This window comes from Setaria viridis, chromosome 9 (assembly GCF_005286985.2).
Source record: "Setaria viridis chromosome 9, Setaria_viridis_v4.0, whole genome shotgun sequence".
NCBI lineage: Eukaryota > Viridiplantae > Streptophyta > Magnoliopsida > Poales > Poaceae > Setaria > Setaria viridis.
The window spans coordinates 262,394-282,822 of NC_048271.2; the positions used below are offsets into that span (position 1 = coordinate 262,394).

Below are 20,429 nucleotides of genomic sequence, written 5' to 3' on the forward strand. Positions count from 1 at the left end.
TGCATCGGCGGATCGCACGTACGGTGTCACGTCGCCGGCCGATTCGTTCCATTTCCATGGATTCATCCATCTCATGATCGGATATGTATGATGGCCGTAGACGACGGCCGGCCGGCAAAGTAAAGTTGACACCACCACCATCATCATGATCGTCATGGCCGGCCACTGGCCACTGCTGTCGTCGTCGTCGTCGTTGCTCACCGATCGATCACTCCGGTCTCCGGCCGCCGCGATCTCTCTGGTCATCAACGACACTGCAATACTACCACCTGATACGGTACTGAATCAAATAGCTAGGCTGATTCAACGTTTCATGGGGAGGTGCCCGGAAATTCTTTCAAGGAATGCGCGTGCCTTTGCTAGTTATTAGGTGGACCATATGGCCGCGGTCATGAAGGGCCATGGCCCATGGGCTTCTTCGATCTCCTGTCAGATTGGACAGCAAAAGTTTTTCTTTTATTTGTCGCGATCAAAATTGGCAGATGTGGTCAGATATGCGTGAACAAGTGAAGATCGAGTGAAGATATGCGCGTGTCAATTGCGTACTGCATCATTCAAGGAGATCGACAACAGAGATGACGGTGTCGAGGAGTTGTTGGTTCTTCCAACCCGGGCCGGGCCCCTCAGCTTACATGCAAATGCAAATGTGCAATGCAGGTGGCTAGCTAGTTGTTGTCGCCTGCGCGGCGCACGGCGGCGTAGGACGGCTCTGCAATGACGGTCTCCTTCTCGACGTGCCCGTCCTCCTTGGGTATGATGAGGCCGTATCCGCCCTCCTTCCTCTTGTAGAGGATGTTGACCTCGCCGGTGTCCTCGTTCCTGAAGGCGTAGAAGTCGTGGTCCACGTTCTGGAGCTGCTCCAGCGCCTCGTCCACGCCCAGCGGCGGCATCTCGAACACCTTGGTGCGCACGACCTTGGTGAGCACCGTGTCCTCGTCCTCGGCGCCGACGGCGGCCGTCAGGTCCTGCTCGGCGGCGGCTTGTTCTTGGTCGTCCTGCTCGGTATCCTCGAGGAGGAGCCCCCCGGCATCGACCCAGTCCTTGACGTGGCTCACCTCCGTCTCCTTCTCCTTGATCTTGCGGAGCTTGCGCTTGACGATGGAGGCGGCGAGGTCGATGCTGGCGTAGGTGGAGTCGGCGTCCTCCTCGGCGCGGAGGACGCCGTGGCGCTTGGTGAAGAGGGTGATCTCGCAGCGGGAGGTCTTGGGGCCCCTCCCCAGGTCGCCGCCGCGGGCGGAGAGGCGGACGTCCACCTCGCGGACAAGGTGGCAGTGCTTCGACACGGCACGCCCAACCTTGTCCTCGATGTGCTCCTTCACATTCTCACCCAGCTGCATAAACATTAATTGCATTTAATAATACTTTTTTTATTTATTCTATTCTCACATATATGTTAATTGAATATGCAAATTAATACACATAAATACTAGATAAGATGATGCAAGCAGCCGGGCAGATTAATCTCAACGAAATAGACAAGATGGCAGACCTTGACGTTCCTGCCCTGCATGATGAGGCGCACCGAGGAGAGCGGCCCGTCCCACGCCATCCGCACTGCGCAGGCGCGGCGGCCCACCTGCGCCACCGGCGGCCGTGGCTGGGCGGCCAGCGCGCGGCCCAGGAAGCCCGAGCGGCGGGGAGCGAGGAGGGAGATGCGGTGGTAGTTGTGGCGGCTGATGGCTGCAGCCGGCGGAGCGGGGGCCATCGCAGCTGCCGCGGCCGCCATGCCTGCTTCTTGCTTTTCTTCTCTCTTTCTCTCTCTTTCTCTTGTAGTGAGGTTGATTGGAGTTGGAGATGCAGCAGCGCAAGAATCTGGATGAACACAGCACAACACAACACCAGAGGGAGCTCCTTGTGCAGAGAGACAGAGAGAGATGGGGATTGGTCCTATCCTATCCTACCCACTCCGCTCTAGATTTTTCTAGCTACGGGACAAGCCAACAAAACATGCCCACGCGCCCGCCGCGTAATCCGCCACGGTCACGGCATTCCGACAGCAACAGCGCCCGATCACCCCTAGATTTCATTCGTTCCCACGTCTCAACACAACGCTACGCTACCTTCTACATGCCAAGAAACCAGATCCACGAGCAGCACCAACTGCACAATCGAATAATGCAACCACCTAGTATGATAGCACGGTCGGTCTCTCAGCGGCCGAGCAACCATCAAGAGTAAACAATCCAATAAATAAAAATCACCACATTTTGTGTAACAGGGGGCACAAAATTAAAAAAAAAAACAAGGAACTTTACAGACAGACCCTGAACTGAATAATGCCCATTATCTGCGAAGACAGGCAGCCACCTTTAATCCTGGCCTTACTTATCCAAAGGCCACGGACAGACAGAGAGAGACCCGTTCGTCCATGGCATACGGCAGCTTGCTTCACATCTGCTGTTTGCTACAGTTAAAACTCCGGCACTTGTCACAACAAACCATCTATGCCATGCTCTTCTCACAAGCTCAGCAAGAACTTGAAAATATCACTCAGCGATATTATGCCTTCCACACGCTTGCTCCCAGCTTCCACAATGAACACCCGCCGCACCCCTATATATACAACCAAGGTCAACAAAAACATCATTCTTCTCAAGGCAGCAGCAACCTTACACGGACTCACCAGGATTAGACAGTCGCTCCATCACTTTCAGCAAAGGATCAGACCGGAGGCACATCTGGCACCTCTGCCCGTTGAAATAACCAAAAGGTGTATTGGCATCTTGTCCAAGTTGCAAAGCCTGAAGTTCCAAACAAACATGTTCAGGCCCAAACCATAGCATAATTCACGAGACAGCCCTGCTTTTGAATTACATAGCATAACCGCTTGGTTCTGAGAGTGCATGCCAATGGCACGCTCAATCTGACTATCATGCACAGGACTCGCATACCTGCTGAATGGCCATCTCCTCCAGGCGAACATGTGTGTAGACCTTGTCTTTTGCTAGAGCTGTGATGTCACTACAAGATGCAATGAACTCGATGATCAATGCATGGACTCATAAAAACAGCCAAAAAAATGGGGGCATCTACTTGTTAAAATGGTGTACCTTCTGGAATAAGTGTCAACCAGCGAATCATTATCATCCACAATTGGTATTGAGCTGACTCCAGCTGCATCCAATAATGAGGACAAGCGCAAAGATTAGTTTCGCAACATAATAGAGCCCATAGTTTCAAATGATATCCAGTTTTCAGTGGAATTGGTGTTGAACTTCAGCAAACAAGAGTTGCCATGGGAAATGCAAGCAGGAGCACCATAATGATCTCTTGTCGTCTACAGCTCCAGGAAAATGAACACAGAACATACCTTGAATCAACATGTTAAGGGCAGAGCTAAGTGATGCAGTACGCCGCAACATAGCCAATGGACGACTATTTGGATCACCAATTTTTGGAACCCAGGAACCCAGTGGAATCGTGCACACCGGTTGGTTTAGAATAGGCAAATTGCCAGTTGAGTTTTTGAAATATCTACAGATACCTGAAAAGGTACACCATATTAAGGTAACTTGCAACAAGTTGCTTATTGCGTAAATAAGTTCCACATTTCTACAGGGGGGCAAACTTACATTTCAAAATTCCGGAAAGGGATGCAAGATGCAACAGCTGTGGGAATGACCCATCTGACGATGATGAATAAATAATTGGCACTGTAGAAATGCCATTTTGCAATATCTTCAGAGCAATGTCCCTCAAGGACTCATAAGGGGTGGCCTAGACAACAGATCAATAGACTATGAGCAAATTGCCACGTAAAACAACAGTAAGCTTCGCAAAGTGAATAAGCGAGGGGATATAGGTTGGATTGCCAATTTCATGACAATATAAATCACGAGAAATATAATTTCATCCTGATAGCGAAGGTTGGATTGCCATTTTCATGTCAATATAATCCTTCAAGAATAAAATTGCCTATTCAAATTGCATAGAGATTACATATTCAATTTTCAATCATAAACAGGCACCAACTTACATGCACTAGAGGCTGATGCGGTCGCCCCTCGTATCTTCCGTAAGTTTGCCGCTTAGCCTCTTTCCATGCAGATATAGTGTGTGTTTCAAGCTGTTCCTCTGTCAAGTTCGAGCCATGAGTTTCTAGCTGCAGCAAAAGCATGATGATTTTATAAACAATTCAATCAAAGCAGCATCCAAAGATAAGACCACATACAACTCTTACCATATATGTTTATGGATACACTTTTTCTTTTACGTACTATATTACTTTGCTGTCAAAAGGTTTGACAATACATACCCAGAATATGACAGTGACACCGGTTAATACACTAGCCATCCATATCAATGGTGTGGCAGCATGTTCATTCCAATTATCCCTTCTAACAACGGTTCCAACAATTTTCACTATTTTCTTTCCAGATTTTAGGTCTGCTACCAAGCATTTTGGATGTAAAAAGTTTTGGCTATGTATCAGTGTGATGAAAGCCCAGCCGAATTTATTAAGTTTAGAAGTGCATGACACAGAATAGAAATTGAGTATTCCAGCATCTCATAAATGAAAAACACATATTCAAGTTCCCAGCATCTAAAGAAAAGACACCGATACTTGTATAATTCATTTGAGTTCCTATAAAGTGGGCCACACTTTTGTTCATTGCCCAAGCTAAGTTTAACTGAGAGTGCTAACAAAGTCCTCTGAGCAGAGCTACGAAATCTTCTCTGCTCTATAAATCGACATCTACCTGAGTGCAAGGATGGTAGAAGAAAACCACTGACCAACGTAACAAGAATTTGAAGAAATAAGAGCAAAGAATCAACCAAAATAACGTACCTCTTTCAATATGAGTATGAAATCCAATGGGCTCAGAAGGCCAACAAACTGACTTCTGAACGAATCCCACAGAGGAGCTACAGGAATTCCCTGCAAATTTCACCATGAAATGAACATCTTCCCAACTTAGACAACTATTGATGGTGAATGTGATATATAACAAGATCAACAACGACATCACCACTAACAAGAAGCCATAAAATGGTAATAAACTCTTTGCATTAAAATGAAATATAAAAAAAGGCATTGCAAGTTTGCTGTGCCTTTTGATAAGATACCTACAAGAAAATGCTGGAATGCAAAAATGGTAGAGTGATCCTGTATGTCCTACCATTAGGGTCACAGCACAGTTCTCACCAAGGAAAACACAAAGCAGCATGAAATAAAGAAACCAATAGTTGAGATCGCGCGGTCTGCAATCATGTTCATCGAATTGACTTGTACTAGTGCATAGGATAGCTGTACATCTACAAATTTACTAGTGCAAATTGAGATTTCATTCAATTGCATGGCGAATCAGATTAGATGAATTAATGCTGCCTGTGAAAAGAAGTACTACAACTATATGTCACTAAATGCTACTACGAATCCAACAGTATAAATTTTGTGATAATTCTGAATAATTGTTGATCAAAGCATGAACTTGAGCAGTCAAACTATGCCTTGTAAAAATGAACGGAGGGAGTAAAATGTATGTGTCTAGCCAAAAGACATCTAAGAAGTAAAAACAGAATATAAAATGCAGGTTAAGAATTGTAAGTTTATGAATGTTGAATGTAAGGCACAGATAGAAGAAACAATGGAAGTATGGCATGCCACTACCAAAGATAAAGAACTGGAAGTGACAGATCAGGCAACATTTAATACCTGTTCATGCAGGATATGGAAAGATTGTTTCACAGGTAAATTAATGTCCAGAGCAATAACCTGAAATAGAAAATAATATTAATACTAATTTTATAAGGAAAAACTGTATATTAAAAGCAAAACCATAATAAGAGCAGTTGATTTTCCATACCTTGCCCGAATCTGGAAGCAAATCATAGCCCGTATGCAAACTCAGATATTCAATAACACGGCACCTAGAGATTTGTATAGCAGCCTCTGAAACTCTAAGAGGACCTTCTTGATTATTACCATCCGACACCGTAACCTGATTATAAAGACAAGGAAGGTCATCATCTGCATTCTATCCTTTATCAAGAACACACCATTGGCAGATTGCTAATAAGAGATTCAACATATTGGCATTACGCCAAGCACTCATGTGCTCTTCTTGAACAAGTAATGTGATTCTCCAGCAAGACATGGAGACTGTTTATTTCTTGCATAGAAACACAGGAAATAAACAACCATCCTCCCATCCCCACAACAATATCATTTCTCGAGAGAGCAAAACACCGAGATGGCTATGATGTCGAGCATATGCTTTTAAACATGTAAATCAACCAGCCACTACTCACCACAGCTATGATGTGGTCTGTCAACCGAGAGTCAATCAAAGGTTAGCAGCTAAGTATTATGGAATTTCTAAGAAAGATGGGTGACCCTTACCGTACGTTGAAAAGTTTCATTATCCACATCCATGTTCATCCTGGTTCCAGGTGTGCTTGGGCTCAATACTGAGTTTATTTGATTAATTTCCCTTGTCAAGTATAGAGTGTTAACTATGCCATACTCTCCTGATACAGTAGGTTGGCGCTCATCGTGCCGCCACTCCCCGTCCACAAAGAACTTGTACTGCATATCAAATCAATAATCAAGTTAGGAAGTTTTTACACTAAAGAAAATGACAGGTCACATGTATGTATGCACACTTTATTCAAAGGAAAATATATAATAACTTTAAACATGAGAGCACAATTATAAGTTATAAGTTGGCATGGTATTCAAATGCAGGAAGGAAAGGTTTACTCTAGAAAATGCAATGTCACATGTATGGCATGCACACTTCATTGGAAACTATTAGACTTTAGACATGAGAGAGTCTCATACTATAACCAAACCTTGTAATATATCAAGTCCCAACACAAAAGAAAAAGGACATGTGAAATCCACGAGGTGAAAGTACGCGCTAATAAAAAACTGATAGTAAACTTACAAGCACAGATGGTGAAATTTGACAGCAGAACATAAAGCCATAAACCAAACAGAAACATGATACAGAATAATTTAAATAGCCTGGTGGGTACAGGATGACTTTTAAATAGCTAGGGAGATAAAGAAGGGCACCTGGTACATTCCCGGAGACAGGCTGCAAGTAGCCTGAAATACGGAGGGGCAGCCTTCAACAGGAGACATTTGCAAATGCTCTGACCACCTACGACAAATGAATGGCTGTTAGGCGTGGAATAACGACAATTCAGGGGCGTTACGAGTTAGTTACTGGTGGGAAGATGGAAAGTCAAACATTCCACCTTTACCGCATGCGAACAAATAACTGCATTGATTGACCAGTGCCCTATCATGCATGACATGGGGTAGATCACAGATATCGACACCCTGATACAGCTCCCAGAAAGGGAGCAGAAAGATTCAAATGCATGGAACCTATCCTATTATGACACCATAATGCAAATATACAAAGTGGTGGTGAGATTCACCCATCAAACTAGTTTTGCACAGCAGGAGGCAGGGGTGAGCAGACTGGCGCTACCAGTGAGGCGGTGCAATGGCGATAACATACAGCTACAGCAGGCCAGGCAATGATAGTGAGGGAGGAGATGAGACAGGATAAGAGATACCATAGTTACGACCGCATATATAAATATAAATAAAACAAAACGAAGAGATAAGTAAATGAATGAGCAACCTGGTAAAGGAGCCTGATACGAAGACCCTCTTGCCACCGTAGGGCCAAACAAAGCGGGCGGGGACGGTGGCTCCGGCGGTGCTGACGCCGACGCCCCCGGCGTCGTGTGCGGAATCAGCGCCGTGCGAGAACATGGCGGGCGGGCGGGCGGGGGAGAGACAGAGCAGCGGGAGGGGAGGAGATCGAATCCGCTATCCGCTAGCTCAGAAGGAGGAAACCCTAAGTCGCGAGCGCGCGCGCAGACACAGAGAGATGGAGAGGAACAAGGCGGAGGAGAGGGGCACCAGCCGGGACGGGATCCTCCGCGTGGTGCGAGAGAGGGCTCCCCGCGCGAGGAGAGATCACCCGCGCCGGCCCGAGCAGCCCCCGCCCCAAGCCATCTCCTCCTACCCAGGCGAGACTTAGACGAATCGGGGCGCGGGGAATCGAGGCGAGATCGAGGCGGGGGGGTGGGTCGCGAGGGCGGAATGGGGCGGCGCGAATGGCGAGGGGAAGGCGGCGGCGAGGCGGGCGGCGGGGATCCGGAGATGCGAATGCGGCGTGGCGTGGCGGGGAGAGGGAAGAAGGCGGAGGAGGAGATGGAGAGAGACGGAGACGGAGAGGAAAGGAGGAGGAAAGAAAGGGGCCCGGCCCGGCTCTCTTCCAAGGGTTGAAAACGAGGCCTCTACCCTCTCTCTCCCTCCTCCCCCTTGGGATCTTCTGCGCCGCCACACTCCTCCACTGCTTGCTTTGCTCTGCCTCTCGCCTCTCTCCCGGCAGCCATGCCAATTGCATCCATCTCAACGCAAATGAGCTAGCAACCACGGTTCGAATCCCCATTTGCACAGATATTAAGCTATCAAATATGGACCCCTACAGTCGTTTTTAAAAATATAGCAAAACCATTTTTAAAGTAATTCACCTATTTGTAGTGTCAATTTAAGTTTTACATAGAGATCGATGAGAATATAGTACACTATAGCATATTTTGAGCCAATTAGTTAAGCAATATTTCACCCAATATTAATATGGCAAGTGTAAATATCTTAACTGAAGATATTATTATGACAACGTAAATCTCATACAAAACTATTATAAATATCAAACCTTAGGTTCATTTGCGATCTTTGTTTTTATTATTACGATGAGGACATGTTATAGGTTTTATCGATGGTCTAATAAAAACTAATTTGCAAAGTAAAATTGTTTGATTTGGTCCAAATTCAACTTTTTTTTTAAAGGGCATGACAAGAAAAGCCCTCCTCGTTTGCGTCCCATGATACGGCAAATGGGGACAGAAGGAAATGGTCGTCCCAAAGACGCATCGGCATAGCACACTCCCCCGCGTCTCCCTCGGTCGTGCTCGCTGCAACATCGGAGTGGATTCCATCGACGGTGGTCGATACTCACGAGGCAACGCCGCCTCCCCCAGCAATAAAGCACCCGCACCTCAGCTCCCACTCATTCCTCTCTCTTGCACTCATCGCTACTGGAGCAGCTGTAGCAGGGTCTTCTCGCTCTTTCCGCTGATCCCCCGGTCGGCCCCGTGTTCGCCCTTCTTGCAGCCATGGCTGCTCCCATCACCGCCGCCGCCGCCGCAAGGTCGTCCGTCCTCGTCTACTCCCCTGCGCTGCGGGTACAGGTCCGCAGTTTTCTTGGATCGTCGTCGTTGCGTTTCCTGTCTCTTTCCCCCCAATTTACTGGTGCAGAGCTTGGATCTTGATTCGGCGAAGCGGGAGCTTTGCTTTCCTGTCACTGTAGGGAATGGATGCAGTGTCATTTCGAGTATCGGCATCTTTCCCCAGGCAAAGAACAAGCTTTCCATCTTTTCGAGTGCAGCGGATTCCAAAGCGCTTTCAGGTGTCATGTTCGGTAAGTATCGGTAGCATCTTTGCGTTATTCCGTCCACTGCACTGTGCAATTTCACGTCATCGAGACGGTCTATGCATTGTATGATTCTAGACACCCCACGGCCTTCCAACTTGCTGTGCTTAAAATGTGCCTTGAAGTGAAACGCTGAATGTTCTTCCTACAAGCATGCGTGCTGAACACAGCTCTTTTGCTTGCTGCATTTTTCCAGATCACTGCAACGAACTCAGTGCTGTTCTGTGTATGTGCTTGTTTGTATTATGTTTGCTACTGAGGATGTCAGCTATGCATTAATGTGTCACACTCACACCAAGCATTTTGACATCGCCTCAATAGATTTGCTTATATTATACCCAGATACACTACTGAATAATCCCTTTGTCTACAAGTTACAATTGAACTCAAGCATATCATTACATCATACATTCATACTGTACAATCTCAGTGCTGATGAGTGTCAGTAAATCAAACATTCTGTCATGACGTGATGAATGCCTTCAGTCATTCACACATCAAGAAATTAGGAAGATAAAAGATTTTCTTGTGCCGGTCTCGTGATACCTTCTCTTCGAGTGAACATGAGAGCTTCTCTTGATCTGCACAAATTTAATTTTGGGCTATTTGAAGAATGTAGACAGCTAGTTTTTTTTTTCCCACTCCAACCACCTACAGATTTCCTTTTCAGGGAAGCTACCCGTAAAATTTCATAATGTTATTTCTGCTACTGAGTACCGGCATTCTTTGTTTCCAAACATTGTACTTATATCTTGTACCTACATTTCAAAGACATCGCTCCCGTAGCTTCAGCATGCTGTTCTGATGTTAAAATAAACTACCATATCATTGTTTGTAGTTTTGCATCTTTAAGCAATTTGCTTGATGCCGCGAACTTATTTTGTGAGAATGTGTATGTTTAGATAGCCACTACAGAAGTGCAGTAGGTAGCAGAGAGTACATTGTGAAATGCCTAACATATTTGTGCCCCACTGGAACTCTTTTGTGAAGGTTCCTGACACTTGTGGTTTTGATTCTTGAATAGGCTAAACAAGAAACCATTGAGAAGGTTTGTGAAATAGTGAAGGGTCAGTTAGCTCTACCCGAAGACAGCACTGTAACAGGAGAGACAAAGTTTGTGGACCTTGGAGCTGATTCACTCGATACTGTAATTCCTTAAACTCCTGTGATTATCTGACATCATATAACCATGTTCCTTACTCGAAATTGAGGGTCGCCTATGTTAATTGTTATTTTTGTACGCACTGCTAATCTACACCAATTGTAATATTTTTCTGGGATTTGGGGACAAAGTACCTTTATTGCCATTAGATGGAGCTGCATTGCTCTAATGGAATTATGAATTACTATTCCATAACTTCTTGGTCTGAGTGCCTCCTAATGTTGCATACCGTCCTGAATGTGGCGCAGGTCGAAATTGTGATGGGGCTTGAGGAAGCATTCCAAATCAACGTGGACGAATCGAGCGCTCAAGAGATCCAGACGGTGGGGGATGCTGCCGCTCTCATTGACAAGCTTATTGCAGAGAAGGATGCTTGAAATGACAGAATTTCCTGAATGAATTGTTTTGCGAGCTCCTAGATTGCTCTCTGCATGGTGGCGGGCTGGTGGCTATGCTTCTTAGTTAGTGCCTGTTGGGATTAATAAAGGAGGGAAATCGTCTTAGAGACGAGTCCTTTTTGCCCCTTGAATCTTGTGAGAGACAGCATTGCGTCAATGTAGCTGAAAAGGGTATTGCAATCTATTGCGAAGAATTTGAACTTTTTTCACCCATAATTTCCAAGCCAGGGAGATTATGAGTTTGGATTAAATATGTTGCATCTTTCTTGGAATTGTTAAATTTGTTCGTGCACCAATTGTAGATTCGGCTAAGCTGGACCACCCTAAGCAGCAAACGAAGGAAAGGAGGATAGTTCAGCAAAGCAAAGGTCCAGTCATTCCTTTCATCGATTCAGGCGTGCAGCCCCTGAGTCCATCCCGGTGAATTCCTATTCCTTTCTGCAACCAAACAGCCCCCAGTACACCGCACAACGGTCAAGGAAAAACAAATGCCAACGGTGCAGCAGAGTCTACTCGAAGCACAGTAGAATCTCTAAATACTACTAGCATAAAGAACTCCAATAGATTGTGCAGCAAGACGGTAAACCCAGAGAGTGCCACATTAGCCCCAGTTCCATCCATGAAGAAAGCCTCAAAACATGCCAGACACATGCAACGGGCTAGGCTATGCTACCGTTAGGATGAAAGTTCCACAATCCGATTTGAGGATCCCCAAGCCCACAAATGCGCTTCCAGTTTCTTTCAGGTGCTACTCAGACGCCGCTTCTTGTTTTAGATAGAAACTTCTTGCCATCTCTTCAGTCACATCACTGCACACAGACCGAGAGGATCAATGGAAAATGTTGAGAAACGAAAACCATGTTAACCGCAATGGACGCAGAGGAGAAGAAAGCTTGCAACCTATCAGGTGCTTCCCCTTTGCTGATAAGTGAAATATTTTTCGAGGACAGAAGCTGAAAGAAATTGGCAACATCACCCTTCTTCAATCTTTCGTAAGTCTTTGTAAGGAACTGGTTGAATTCCTCTGGTTCCTGATCACAAACAATACCCACCGTAAACAGAGATGACAAAGCTATCAAATCTTACAAATGACAAGACACAACACAACTGAGCAAGCATGCTAAACTACCCTTGCAGCCTCACCATGTATCTTAGGACATTGGTTCGCGTAACTACTACGTGTTCATGAAAATAACCTGTGGAGTGATTACCTGTTCAATAATGCAGGCTTTCCGCAGAGCAGCGAAACATTCAAGTGCCTTTGAGTAATTATCCCCATCACGGGAATTTTCTAACAAAGCTGTTGTGTACTTCTGCATCTCTTCAATTGCCTTTTGAACCCACGTTGAGCTAGATCTCTTTGCCAGCATGGCTTCAAAATCTTGAACAGGATGTAAATCTCTGATCTCCCCGATATTCTCTGTTGGAGGATATAAAACCACCAAAACCCCATCCTTTTCTGCAGAGGGCTCTGCTACTGATTTAGCTTGATCACCAGCACCAGTATATGCCAGTCTGTCCTGTGTTCGTGCTTTCTTCTTCTGTAATCAATTAGACAAATCAAACGGTTGAACCGTCAGTCAAATTGGACCAAAGTCAGTATATCAAATGTTTGCATCTAACCTTGGGGTTCTCCTTCAGCTCAAAGGCTTTGCCTAAATTTTGGATTAATGGCGTTTGTTGGTCAATGACATCAGGATCAGGTTCAGTTATCCTCCTTAGACATCTTTCAAGTGGTGGCACATTTGCATCTGGCTGCTTCGCCTTTAGATCAAGGTAACTGTAAAATCTCTGAAAACAGACAACGTACCATAATTAACAAAACAAGAAACATACAAAAAGGTAAAAAATAAGAGGCGCAGCAAGAGACGGGGATAGCAACCCAGGCGATGTAGAATCAAGCAGTGCAACTATTTAGGGAATCAAACAGCTGACTTATAAACACAGCTTGACCTCACAAACAAGATTCAACGGTATTGCAAAATTGTTTGAATATCGCTTAAAATTTGAACTTTAAGTTCTTTTGTTTGGCGTATAACGTATAACACTCCATCCTTCCCATACTCCCTCTAGTGCACAGCTTGTTGATCTTAGCATGATTTTTGCTGGATGGGACATCAATGAATGGAATAAATGGAAATAAGATGACAAATAGGATCTTGTGCATTCCACATGATGTTATACCACGTCGAGATGTTCCGCCACAAAAAGAAATAGTACCTCCAACATGGGATTTGGTGTGAACTCAGGCTTGAGGACTTCTCTTCCAGGTGGTGCTAGGTCTAACATCTTCACTAGGTTATCTGCAGCTTCTTGTTGTTCTTCAGTGGGCTGAGACGATGATGGCAGGCTGCTAAAGGATCGGAACTGAAACTCTCTGATGTCCTCAGCAAATGGGAGCACATTGAAGTAGAAGGAATCTTGCTGCAGCACATAGTAAAGAATTGATTGCGCGGAAGCATTCATCTGTCAAAAATTTCAAATATAAACCACAGAAACATAATACTTACGATATTGTTCACTGATGAAATGTTTGGCGTCAATACACCAAAAGCAACATTCCCTTGACCTTGCCTCCACACACATCGAACAATAGCAACCTTGTTCATTTGATGCATTGCTCTTGCTATGGCGGAAACTGCAAGAGTTGCTTTCGTGTTACCTGGTTCAGGTATAAACAAGCATACATCTTTCATAAAGTGGTGCCTGTCAAAGTAGGAAAAGAGGAAGCATTAGATATATGCAGCCATGAAGGTTGCAGAACCATAAAACGTCAGAGATATTTAATGTGTGGGTTTACAAAAACAATTAGGAATATACTTTACCATATACTCCATCCAGGCACAAATTAGTGATGGTTTGGGTGGTCTTAAACTCCTCAGTCAACCATTCAAAAGTTTCGTTACTAAATACTCTACCCCCCAAGGGGTACTAAGCTGTCAACCAAAAATGCACCAGGATCATTTCCACAATATTTTTTCTTTCTTAATTAAAAATCCATTACGGCCAAGGATAAAATCAAGTAGATAGGTTTCATCTGTCCAAATAACCATTAACAATTCTGCTTCACTGATGTCGGTAGGACTGGGTGAGGAAGGGTTCTTGGCTACAATCAAGCCAGATCACTTCATATGGCTATGTTCACTTTATAGCTCGGTTCCCTGGTTCTCACCACACCCTAATCGAAATTTTATTCTTACAACGTATGCATTGAAATAATTGCACAACATACTTATGCTTGTGCGAACAGGCCTCTAGCTGAGTTGGTTAGATGGTCTCAGTAGCACTCCTCAGGTCCTTGTCACCATAACCAAAGCACAGGTCAAGGCCCGGCCAAGGTCGTAGCTGTGGTTGGTTTGAGCCCTCCTACCTGGGGTAGTTGCAGTGGTCGCTAGCCCAGTGGTAGTCTCACAAGGGTTACGGGCCCCTGTGTAAGGGTGGGGCAGAGGTTTGGGGGTTTTCTCGACCTGCGTGAGAATGTCTTCTCTCTTAGCAAAAAGCCCGGGGGCTGTCTTACCCCCCGCAGGTCGACTTTTTTTTTTTATTTATGTTTGCACGGTTTCCAAATATCAGCCCTTAAGTCTCCAAATAGACATAATATGCAGGAGCAATGTACAAGTTTTGTCCCCATAGTCCTCACAACAATAGTTAAAATGGAATAGGAAACAGAACATACAGAGTAACTTTTAAGAATATACAATACTTGGTCTTGATATTTATCCAAACACACACTAAAGCAATAAGAAACAAAAACTATCACCAATGATGCATGTGGTAGTAAGAGAAGATGTTTTTCTAGCAAATAAGTATAACATGGTTTATTTTTACTCCAACTATTATTTTACAAAGAGAAAAAGGGAAAGGTTTCCAGATCATTAGCTCCCAGCAGGATTAAATGACGATGTCTAGCAGTGTGCCAAAAACTAATGATAATGCAGAAAGTGCAACAACAACAAAACAAAAAAAAAAGCCAACGAACAACATTTATTACTCAGATGCCAACTTGAAGGTTATACTATACCGTAATATGCTGGATCTATCTGTAAATCCTAGAAGCTTCACACCTTTCTCTGGCTTGAACTTGACCGCCTCCCATTCAGCAGATGATATAGGGACAACTTGAGGACCATAAAGGTATCCCTTAATCCTCTGATCTGGTGGAACAACTTTGTCTGGTTCGACAACGCTTTTGTACTCATAATCCACTTTGACTTCATGAGAGGCAAATTTATCACTTGGAGGAGCCTTGTCTGAATACTTCTTCAAAGTGGGGAATTTCTCCTCAGCTGTTTTCTTATAGACCCACACCTATTCACAAGGACATCCAAATCAACCATGCCTGTGAGTAATGTAGGCGTGCTAATGCAATCACCTCAAATCTAATAGTCTCAAAACAACTTGCAAATTAAATCAGAAGCGTTGAATTAGAATAAACTTCTGTAACTGATGGAAATGATAAAAGAACTGGGCCTACCTTGATTTTAAAATTGGAGCTCACTTCCAGGTCTCCCCTGAAGACGGTAACTGGAAGCACATTTCTTGTCTTCAGAGCACCCAACAGAGATGTTGGGCTGTCAACCTGGACCACCTTTGCTACTGATCTATTCCTGAACTGATACAACAACCAGTCATTTTCATCCATTACAGCATTATGATGGATTCCCGGTTCTCTGAAGACAATGCACTCCATCTTGATATCATGTCTTTTCATCTGGTCTGCAATGGTGTCCACCTGATCTTCTTTAGTCCCTTCAGGCGGATCTCTTAACCGATGCTGTGCACTGGTGATTAGACAGAGACGCCGCTTTCCTTTGGTATTACCATATTTCCTAATCAGCATATCCAAGCCAACAACAACAGCGTCCAGAACTTTGCCTTAGTCAAGGAATTTCTATACTGTTTTGGTCAAATTCCATCAGAACAAAACAAGACCATATTTGAAACATCAAAAAAAACCATAAACTAAACAAACCATAGATGTATAGTTCTATACATATTAACGAGTTAACAACATGACAAAATTCAATGAAGAAGCACATGAGAAACCAGTACATAAAGGAGCAAAAAAGTTAAATCACTGGTGTCATAAAACTAACAAAGGGCACTACACAAAATGCAAATATTCAAAGATGGTCAACCTAAGAAATGTTACTTTAATTCTAACTGTCAACACATGATTTAATCTATCTATCACATATATATTAAGGTAATATTAAGAAAAGCGGAACCAGAGACAGTTTTTGTAGCACACAAGTACTTATCAAGTATAATATTAGAATAAAATCAAACACTAGAGCCTGCTGCTATGTCATGGATACAATCACCAGGGACAGATCCTGCTGGGAGGTTTTGGAGAGCCTGTGAAGTCCCTTCATCTACAACTTTAATATCATGTGCAACTGTCACATGCTTATAGCCCCCAAGCTCCTTCGCAAGCTCATTGCATGTTTCTGAATAGGTCAGGGAAGGTAGTCCATAAATTTTCAACTTCTGGAAACAATAAATGCAAAATGCTGTGTTCTTGACTGATGTACAAGCAATGTAATTTTGAATATCGATGTCTAACAAGAAAAGGGTGTTCCATTGACTTCATTAGAAAACTCCCCCACATTGATGCATAGCCCAAAAAAACATAAAAACTGCATTAAAGCCATATCGTACCAAAAAGAAGTTTATTAATTTAATGGGAGATGACTACAGAGCATTAAGTTCATCTTGAAATGCTTATATCAACATGATTCCTGTTAAGTCAAAGTAAATGTCTCAACACATGAATCAAGCGCAGAAACAACCAGGCTATTGTATTTTATTTGACGCGGTTTCAGTGCCTTCTATTTGTACTGAAAAGGGAGGGTTCCCAATCAGAGAATGTAAAATTTGTATCTAATTCGTACCAAATGGTTATAAAGTACTTACAAGAAGCAACTGGTTGGAACCTCAAGACAGAATACAATTGCTATATTGATAGTTTACAAAATCTAATCGGAGGACCAACACATTAGGTTTGAAGTAGAAATAGAATAATTGATCCAACTATAGATAACTAACCTTTAGTTCCAAAGAGGACAATACCGACCTCATCGCTCCTATTATAAACTAACTGCAGAAAACAGAGGTGCGCAGGAAATTAGCTTGATCGGAGGTGGTTTGACCATCAAACTACAGGCAGTAGCACTTAAATTGAGGAAACTGGATCACAAGAATGGAAGAAGACGTGCTTGCCTTCTTATGCACCAGAGTTGAACATATGTTCTTGACCTCCTGCAGCACCCCATGCATTGAAGGACCAACATCCAGTAGCAAAACCAACGCTTCCTGAGAAATATTATATATGTAAAAGCACAGGCATTATGAAGAGAAAGAATAAGCCCATTCGTGCATTGTTGAAGAGTAAAGACTCTTTGGTTCATCCAATTTTGCCTCCTGCAGGGAATCTAGCATCCAAATTGATAAAAATATCACAGGTATGAATGGAATGCATCACATCTCCTTGGATCATAAGCTATGTAATGTTATCCGGATTTGCAGAGCATGCGGATGGTCAATTTTACACATTACTTAGAATCTCTAGTTCAACTCACAGCAGCAGTTGGGCAATCATGTATCCAGTGCGAACAGACAGCATTTATCTTTCACGACAAAAATTCAGACTAGTAACTAGGAGAAAATGAAATGTACAGTCCGGTGAAACAAGCATCGTCGACCAGGGTACTTAACTAACTTTGGTGGACTAAATTCTAACGGTCCCAGAATCATATGCATTTCTTCCCGCTCGATCGAACCCTAGAACAGGTGAGGGGATATATGGCACTATCTGAAGCCAAATGGCTCGCGCATTATTTGGAAAGTGCGATTGGCCGAACCACCAAAATACAGTCTGCGTAGGATCGATGGGGGTAAGACGCGCACCTTGTTGCGAGCCATGGCGAAGGCAGGGGAGGGGCTTGCCGCGCGGCAGAGAGAGAGAGAGAGAGAGAGAGAGAGAGAGAGAGAGAGAGAGAGACTGGGCTTGCCGAGGGTTTAAGCTGCCTCCATGAAAACCCGCCCGATACCTGGGGCAAGGTGCAAGAGTTGACTGGCTGCCGACTAGCTCAACTCAAGCCCTCGGGTCGGGTCGGGTCTCCGGTCTCGGGTGGGAAAGGAGGAGGAGGAGAGGAGACGAGAGGAAGACGGAGGAGGCGAGGGAGGGAGACGAAGACGACTGCGGCGTGCGGCGGAGTGGAAAGGAAAGAAGAAAGTGAAAAAAAAAAAGGGGAATGGGCCGGGCCATCGCAGCCCACAATGATGGCCCAAATTCCTTGACGTTTCGCCTCCTCCCTTCCCTTCGCTGCTCTCCGCCTCCCGCACCAAACACGAGACCGTCGACGAGGAGGCCGGAGAGAGAGTGGGCGAGCGCGGAGAGAAGATGATACTGGCCGTGCTCTTCGCCAACTCCGACGGCAACATCCTCATCGAGCGGTACTTTCCCTTGCCCTCCCCCCTCCCCTCGCCGCAGAGATCTCTCTCGTCTCCACCTCGCTGCCTGATGAGATCTATCGATCCGGCGCTGCGTCTCTGATGGGTTGTTGGGGTTCGCAGGTTCCATGGGGTCCCCGCGGAGGAGAGGCTCCACTGGCGCTCCTTCCTGGTGAAGCTCGGATCCGAGAACCTCAAAGGCTCCAAGAACGAGGAGCTCCACGTTGCTTCCCACAAGTAAATTTCATAACCATCCCCCCGCATCACCTGATTTCGTTATGTTATTATTGTTCCCTGGCCCTGGAGTAGAGAGGATCGTGTCGTTTCGCTGTTGCTAATTACTAATTAGTGGAACTGCGAAAAGCGTGTTGCTCTGATGCTTATGGCCCATATCGTTCAATGAATTATTATCTTATCTTTGATGGAATTAACACCAGAACGAAAATATGATTCTGTCCTCAACAACTGGTTACTTTAAATTCATTGCTGTGATTATTTGATTATAAGATGCAGCAAAGAAAACATGTCATTGATCTCTACAACTTATCAGCTGTGGTACTGCCCATTCACCAGTTGATCTGTCGTGGTACAAGCCATGGCATAATTTTCTAGGATTAGCCTGCACCAGTCCTCAAAATCAACCATGTGCTAGAATCTTAGAGGCAGTTGAAGCTTGCTATATGACACTCTGCAATCATGATAATTGCTATAGGACACTGGAGTGGATTACATTTTCTGCAGAACACTAGAAATGAACTAGCCAATTTCGGTGTCCCGTGGAAATTACCATGATTGTAGAATGTCCTCTAGCAAATTTTCAGTCTTATGGTAATTGTACTAGATCATATGTCATGTTACTGGATCATATGCCTGTCCTCACTGCTAAATTATTTTCTCTGCTAAAATATTGAACTGTTGCTCCGTCACTGCTAATCATCGACACTGTCCCAGGTCGGTCTCTATTGTTTATACCACAATTGGGGATGTCTGCCTGTACATTGTTGGCAAGGATGAGTATGATGAGCTTGCTTGTAAGTTTCTCATATCATTCACCTTATTACTGGTCTTCCATTTCAAATCTCCTCTATATTACATTATTTCCAACTTAATCCTCCCTACCATTTGTAGTGGCCGAGGTGATATTTGCAATTACATCAGCGGTGAAGGATGTCTGTGGAAAACCTCCTACTGAGCGCCTTTTCCTTGACAAATATGGGAGGATCTGCCTGTGCCTTGATGAGATTGTTTGGAAGGTAGAACTTCAACTCAACTTTCTAGCCGCGTACTATTTCCATGTGCCTGTTAATCTGGATATAATCATATAACTATGGTGCTGTTAATACATCACATAATGCTTAGCATATCGGCTGGGTGACTCAGTATTATCCTGAACTGTGTCTGCTCTGCTATTTTTGTGCCTCAAACTATGCATACAATCATCCTATGATCCAATTCTTAGTGAAGGCATATCATCCATGATGCTGTGCAGCAATGTACAGCCTCACGAAGTCACAATCATCAAATCTTTTATGCAGTTTAATTGAAAACAACATTTTGCTACAGTAGGGTATGACTTGTTATCTACAATAAAAAAAACGTGTTATCTGATTAGCTGTTTATCATTCATGCAGGGTCTGCTTGAAAACACGGAGAAAGACAGAGTGCGGAGGTTGATTAGACTAAAGCCCCCTGTTGAGCCATGATTTCCATGTGTTGTTGTGTATTGCTGTAATTCAAATCCAATCTCATTTACATTTATAGGCTAAAGTTCAGAGTTTGCCTCTGCCCTTTGTATCTATAAGACCATCACTCACTCATTTGAGGTCTGTGTGCGACATTTACAGAAGATAGTCTATGAATACGTGAATTTGTTGTGTTGTTGCCTGAGTAATACTGCATTGTATTTCTGCTACTGCTGTGGATACTCCCTGGGTAGTGGGTATCCCCTTT

At 44.2% G+C, this 20,429-nt stretch overlaps 5 protein-coding genes across 5 annotated transcripts; 2 read left to right on the top strand and 3 right to left on the bottom strand.

Annotated features, from left to right (window-relative positions):
- Positions 1-526: 526 nt before the first annotated feature.
- On the bottom strand, positions 527-1,957 carry LOC117838225 (ribosome-binding factor PSRP1, chloroplastic). The gene is made up of 2 exons (XM_034718171.2): positions 1,490-1,957; positions 527-1,331 (listed from the first exon to the last, which is right to left on the bottom strand). The coding sequence occupies exons 1-2, from the start codon at positions 1,724-1,726 to the stop codon at positions 666-668; spliced, it is 903 nt and encodes a 300-aa protein (XP_034574062.1). The 5' UTR covers positions 1,727-1,957; the 3' UTR covers positions 527-665.
- Positions 1,958-2,113: 156 nt separating this feature from the next.
- Positions 2,114-8,227, bottom strand: LOC117838224 (sucrose nonfermenting 4-like protein). The gene is made up of 13 exons (XM_034718169.2): positions 7,602-8,227; positions 7,022-7,109; positions 6,344-6,529; positions 5,808-5,942; positions 5,657-5,716; positions 4,790-4,879; positions 3,977-4,102; positions 3,573-3,717; positions 3,311-3,484; positions 3,051-3,114; positions 2,892-2,961; positions 2,624-2,741; positions 2,114-2,553 (listed from the first exon to the last, which is right to left on the bottom strand). Exons 1-13 carry the CDS (start codon positions 7,733-7,735, stop codon positions 2,459-2,461), a joined length of 1,485 nt encoding a protein of 494 aa, XP_034574060.1. The 5' UTR covers positions 7,736-8,227; the 3' UTR covers positions 2,114-2,458.
- Positions 8,228-8,863: 636 nt separating this feature from the next.
- LOC117836840 (acyl carrier protein 2, chloroplastic) lies at positions 8,864-11,296 on the top strand. The gene is made up of 4 exons (XM_034716355.2): positions 8,864-9,222; positions 9,342-9,452; positions 10,489-10,611; positions 10,875-11,296. The coding sequence occupies exons 1-4, from the start codon at positions 9,148-9,150 to the stop codon at positions 11,001-11,003; spliced, it is 438 nt and encodes a 145-aa protein (XP_034572246.1). The 5' UTR covers positions 8,864-9,147; the 3' UTR covers positions 11,004-11,296.
- A 207-nt stretch (positions 11,297-11,503) lies between these two features.
- On the bottom strand, positions 11,504-18,222 carry LOC117836833 (ATP-dependent DNA helicase 2 subunit KU80). The gene is made up of 12 exons (XM_034716349.2): positions 17,934-18,222; positions 17,247-17,339; positions 17,073-17,124; positions 16,343-16,474; positions 15,499-15,893; positions 15,046-15,332; positions 13,535-13,730; positions 13,245-13,448; positions 12,648-12,815; positions 12,236-12,565; positions 11,925-12,055; positions 11,504-11,833 (listed from the first exon to the last, which is right to left on the bottom strand). Exons 1-12 carry the CDS (start codon positions 17,946-17,948, stop codon positions 11,773-11,775), a joined length of 2,064 nt encoding a protein of 687 aa, XP_034572240.1. The 5' UTR covers positions 17,949-18,222; the 3' UTR covers positions 11,504-11,772.
- A 104-nt stretch (positions 18,223-18,326) lies between these two features.
- On the top strand, positions 18,327-20,370 carry LOC117836839 (uncharacterized). The gene is made up of 5 exons (XM_034716354.2): positions 18,327-18,482; positions 18,603-18,716; positions 19,431-19,510; positions 19,608-19,732; positions 20,111-20,370. Exons 1-5 carry the CDS (start codon positions 18,430-18,432, stop codon positions 20,180-20,182), a joined length of 444 nt encoding a protein of 147 aa, XP_034572245.1. The 5' UTR covers positions 18,327-18,429; the 3' UTR covers positions 20,183-20,370.
- Positions 20,371-20,429: the final 59 nt, after the last annotated feature.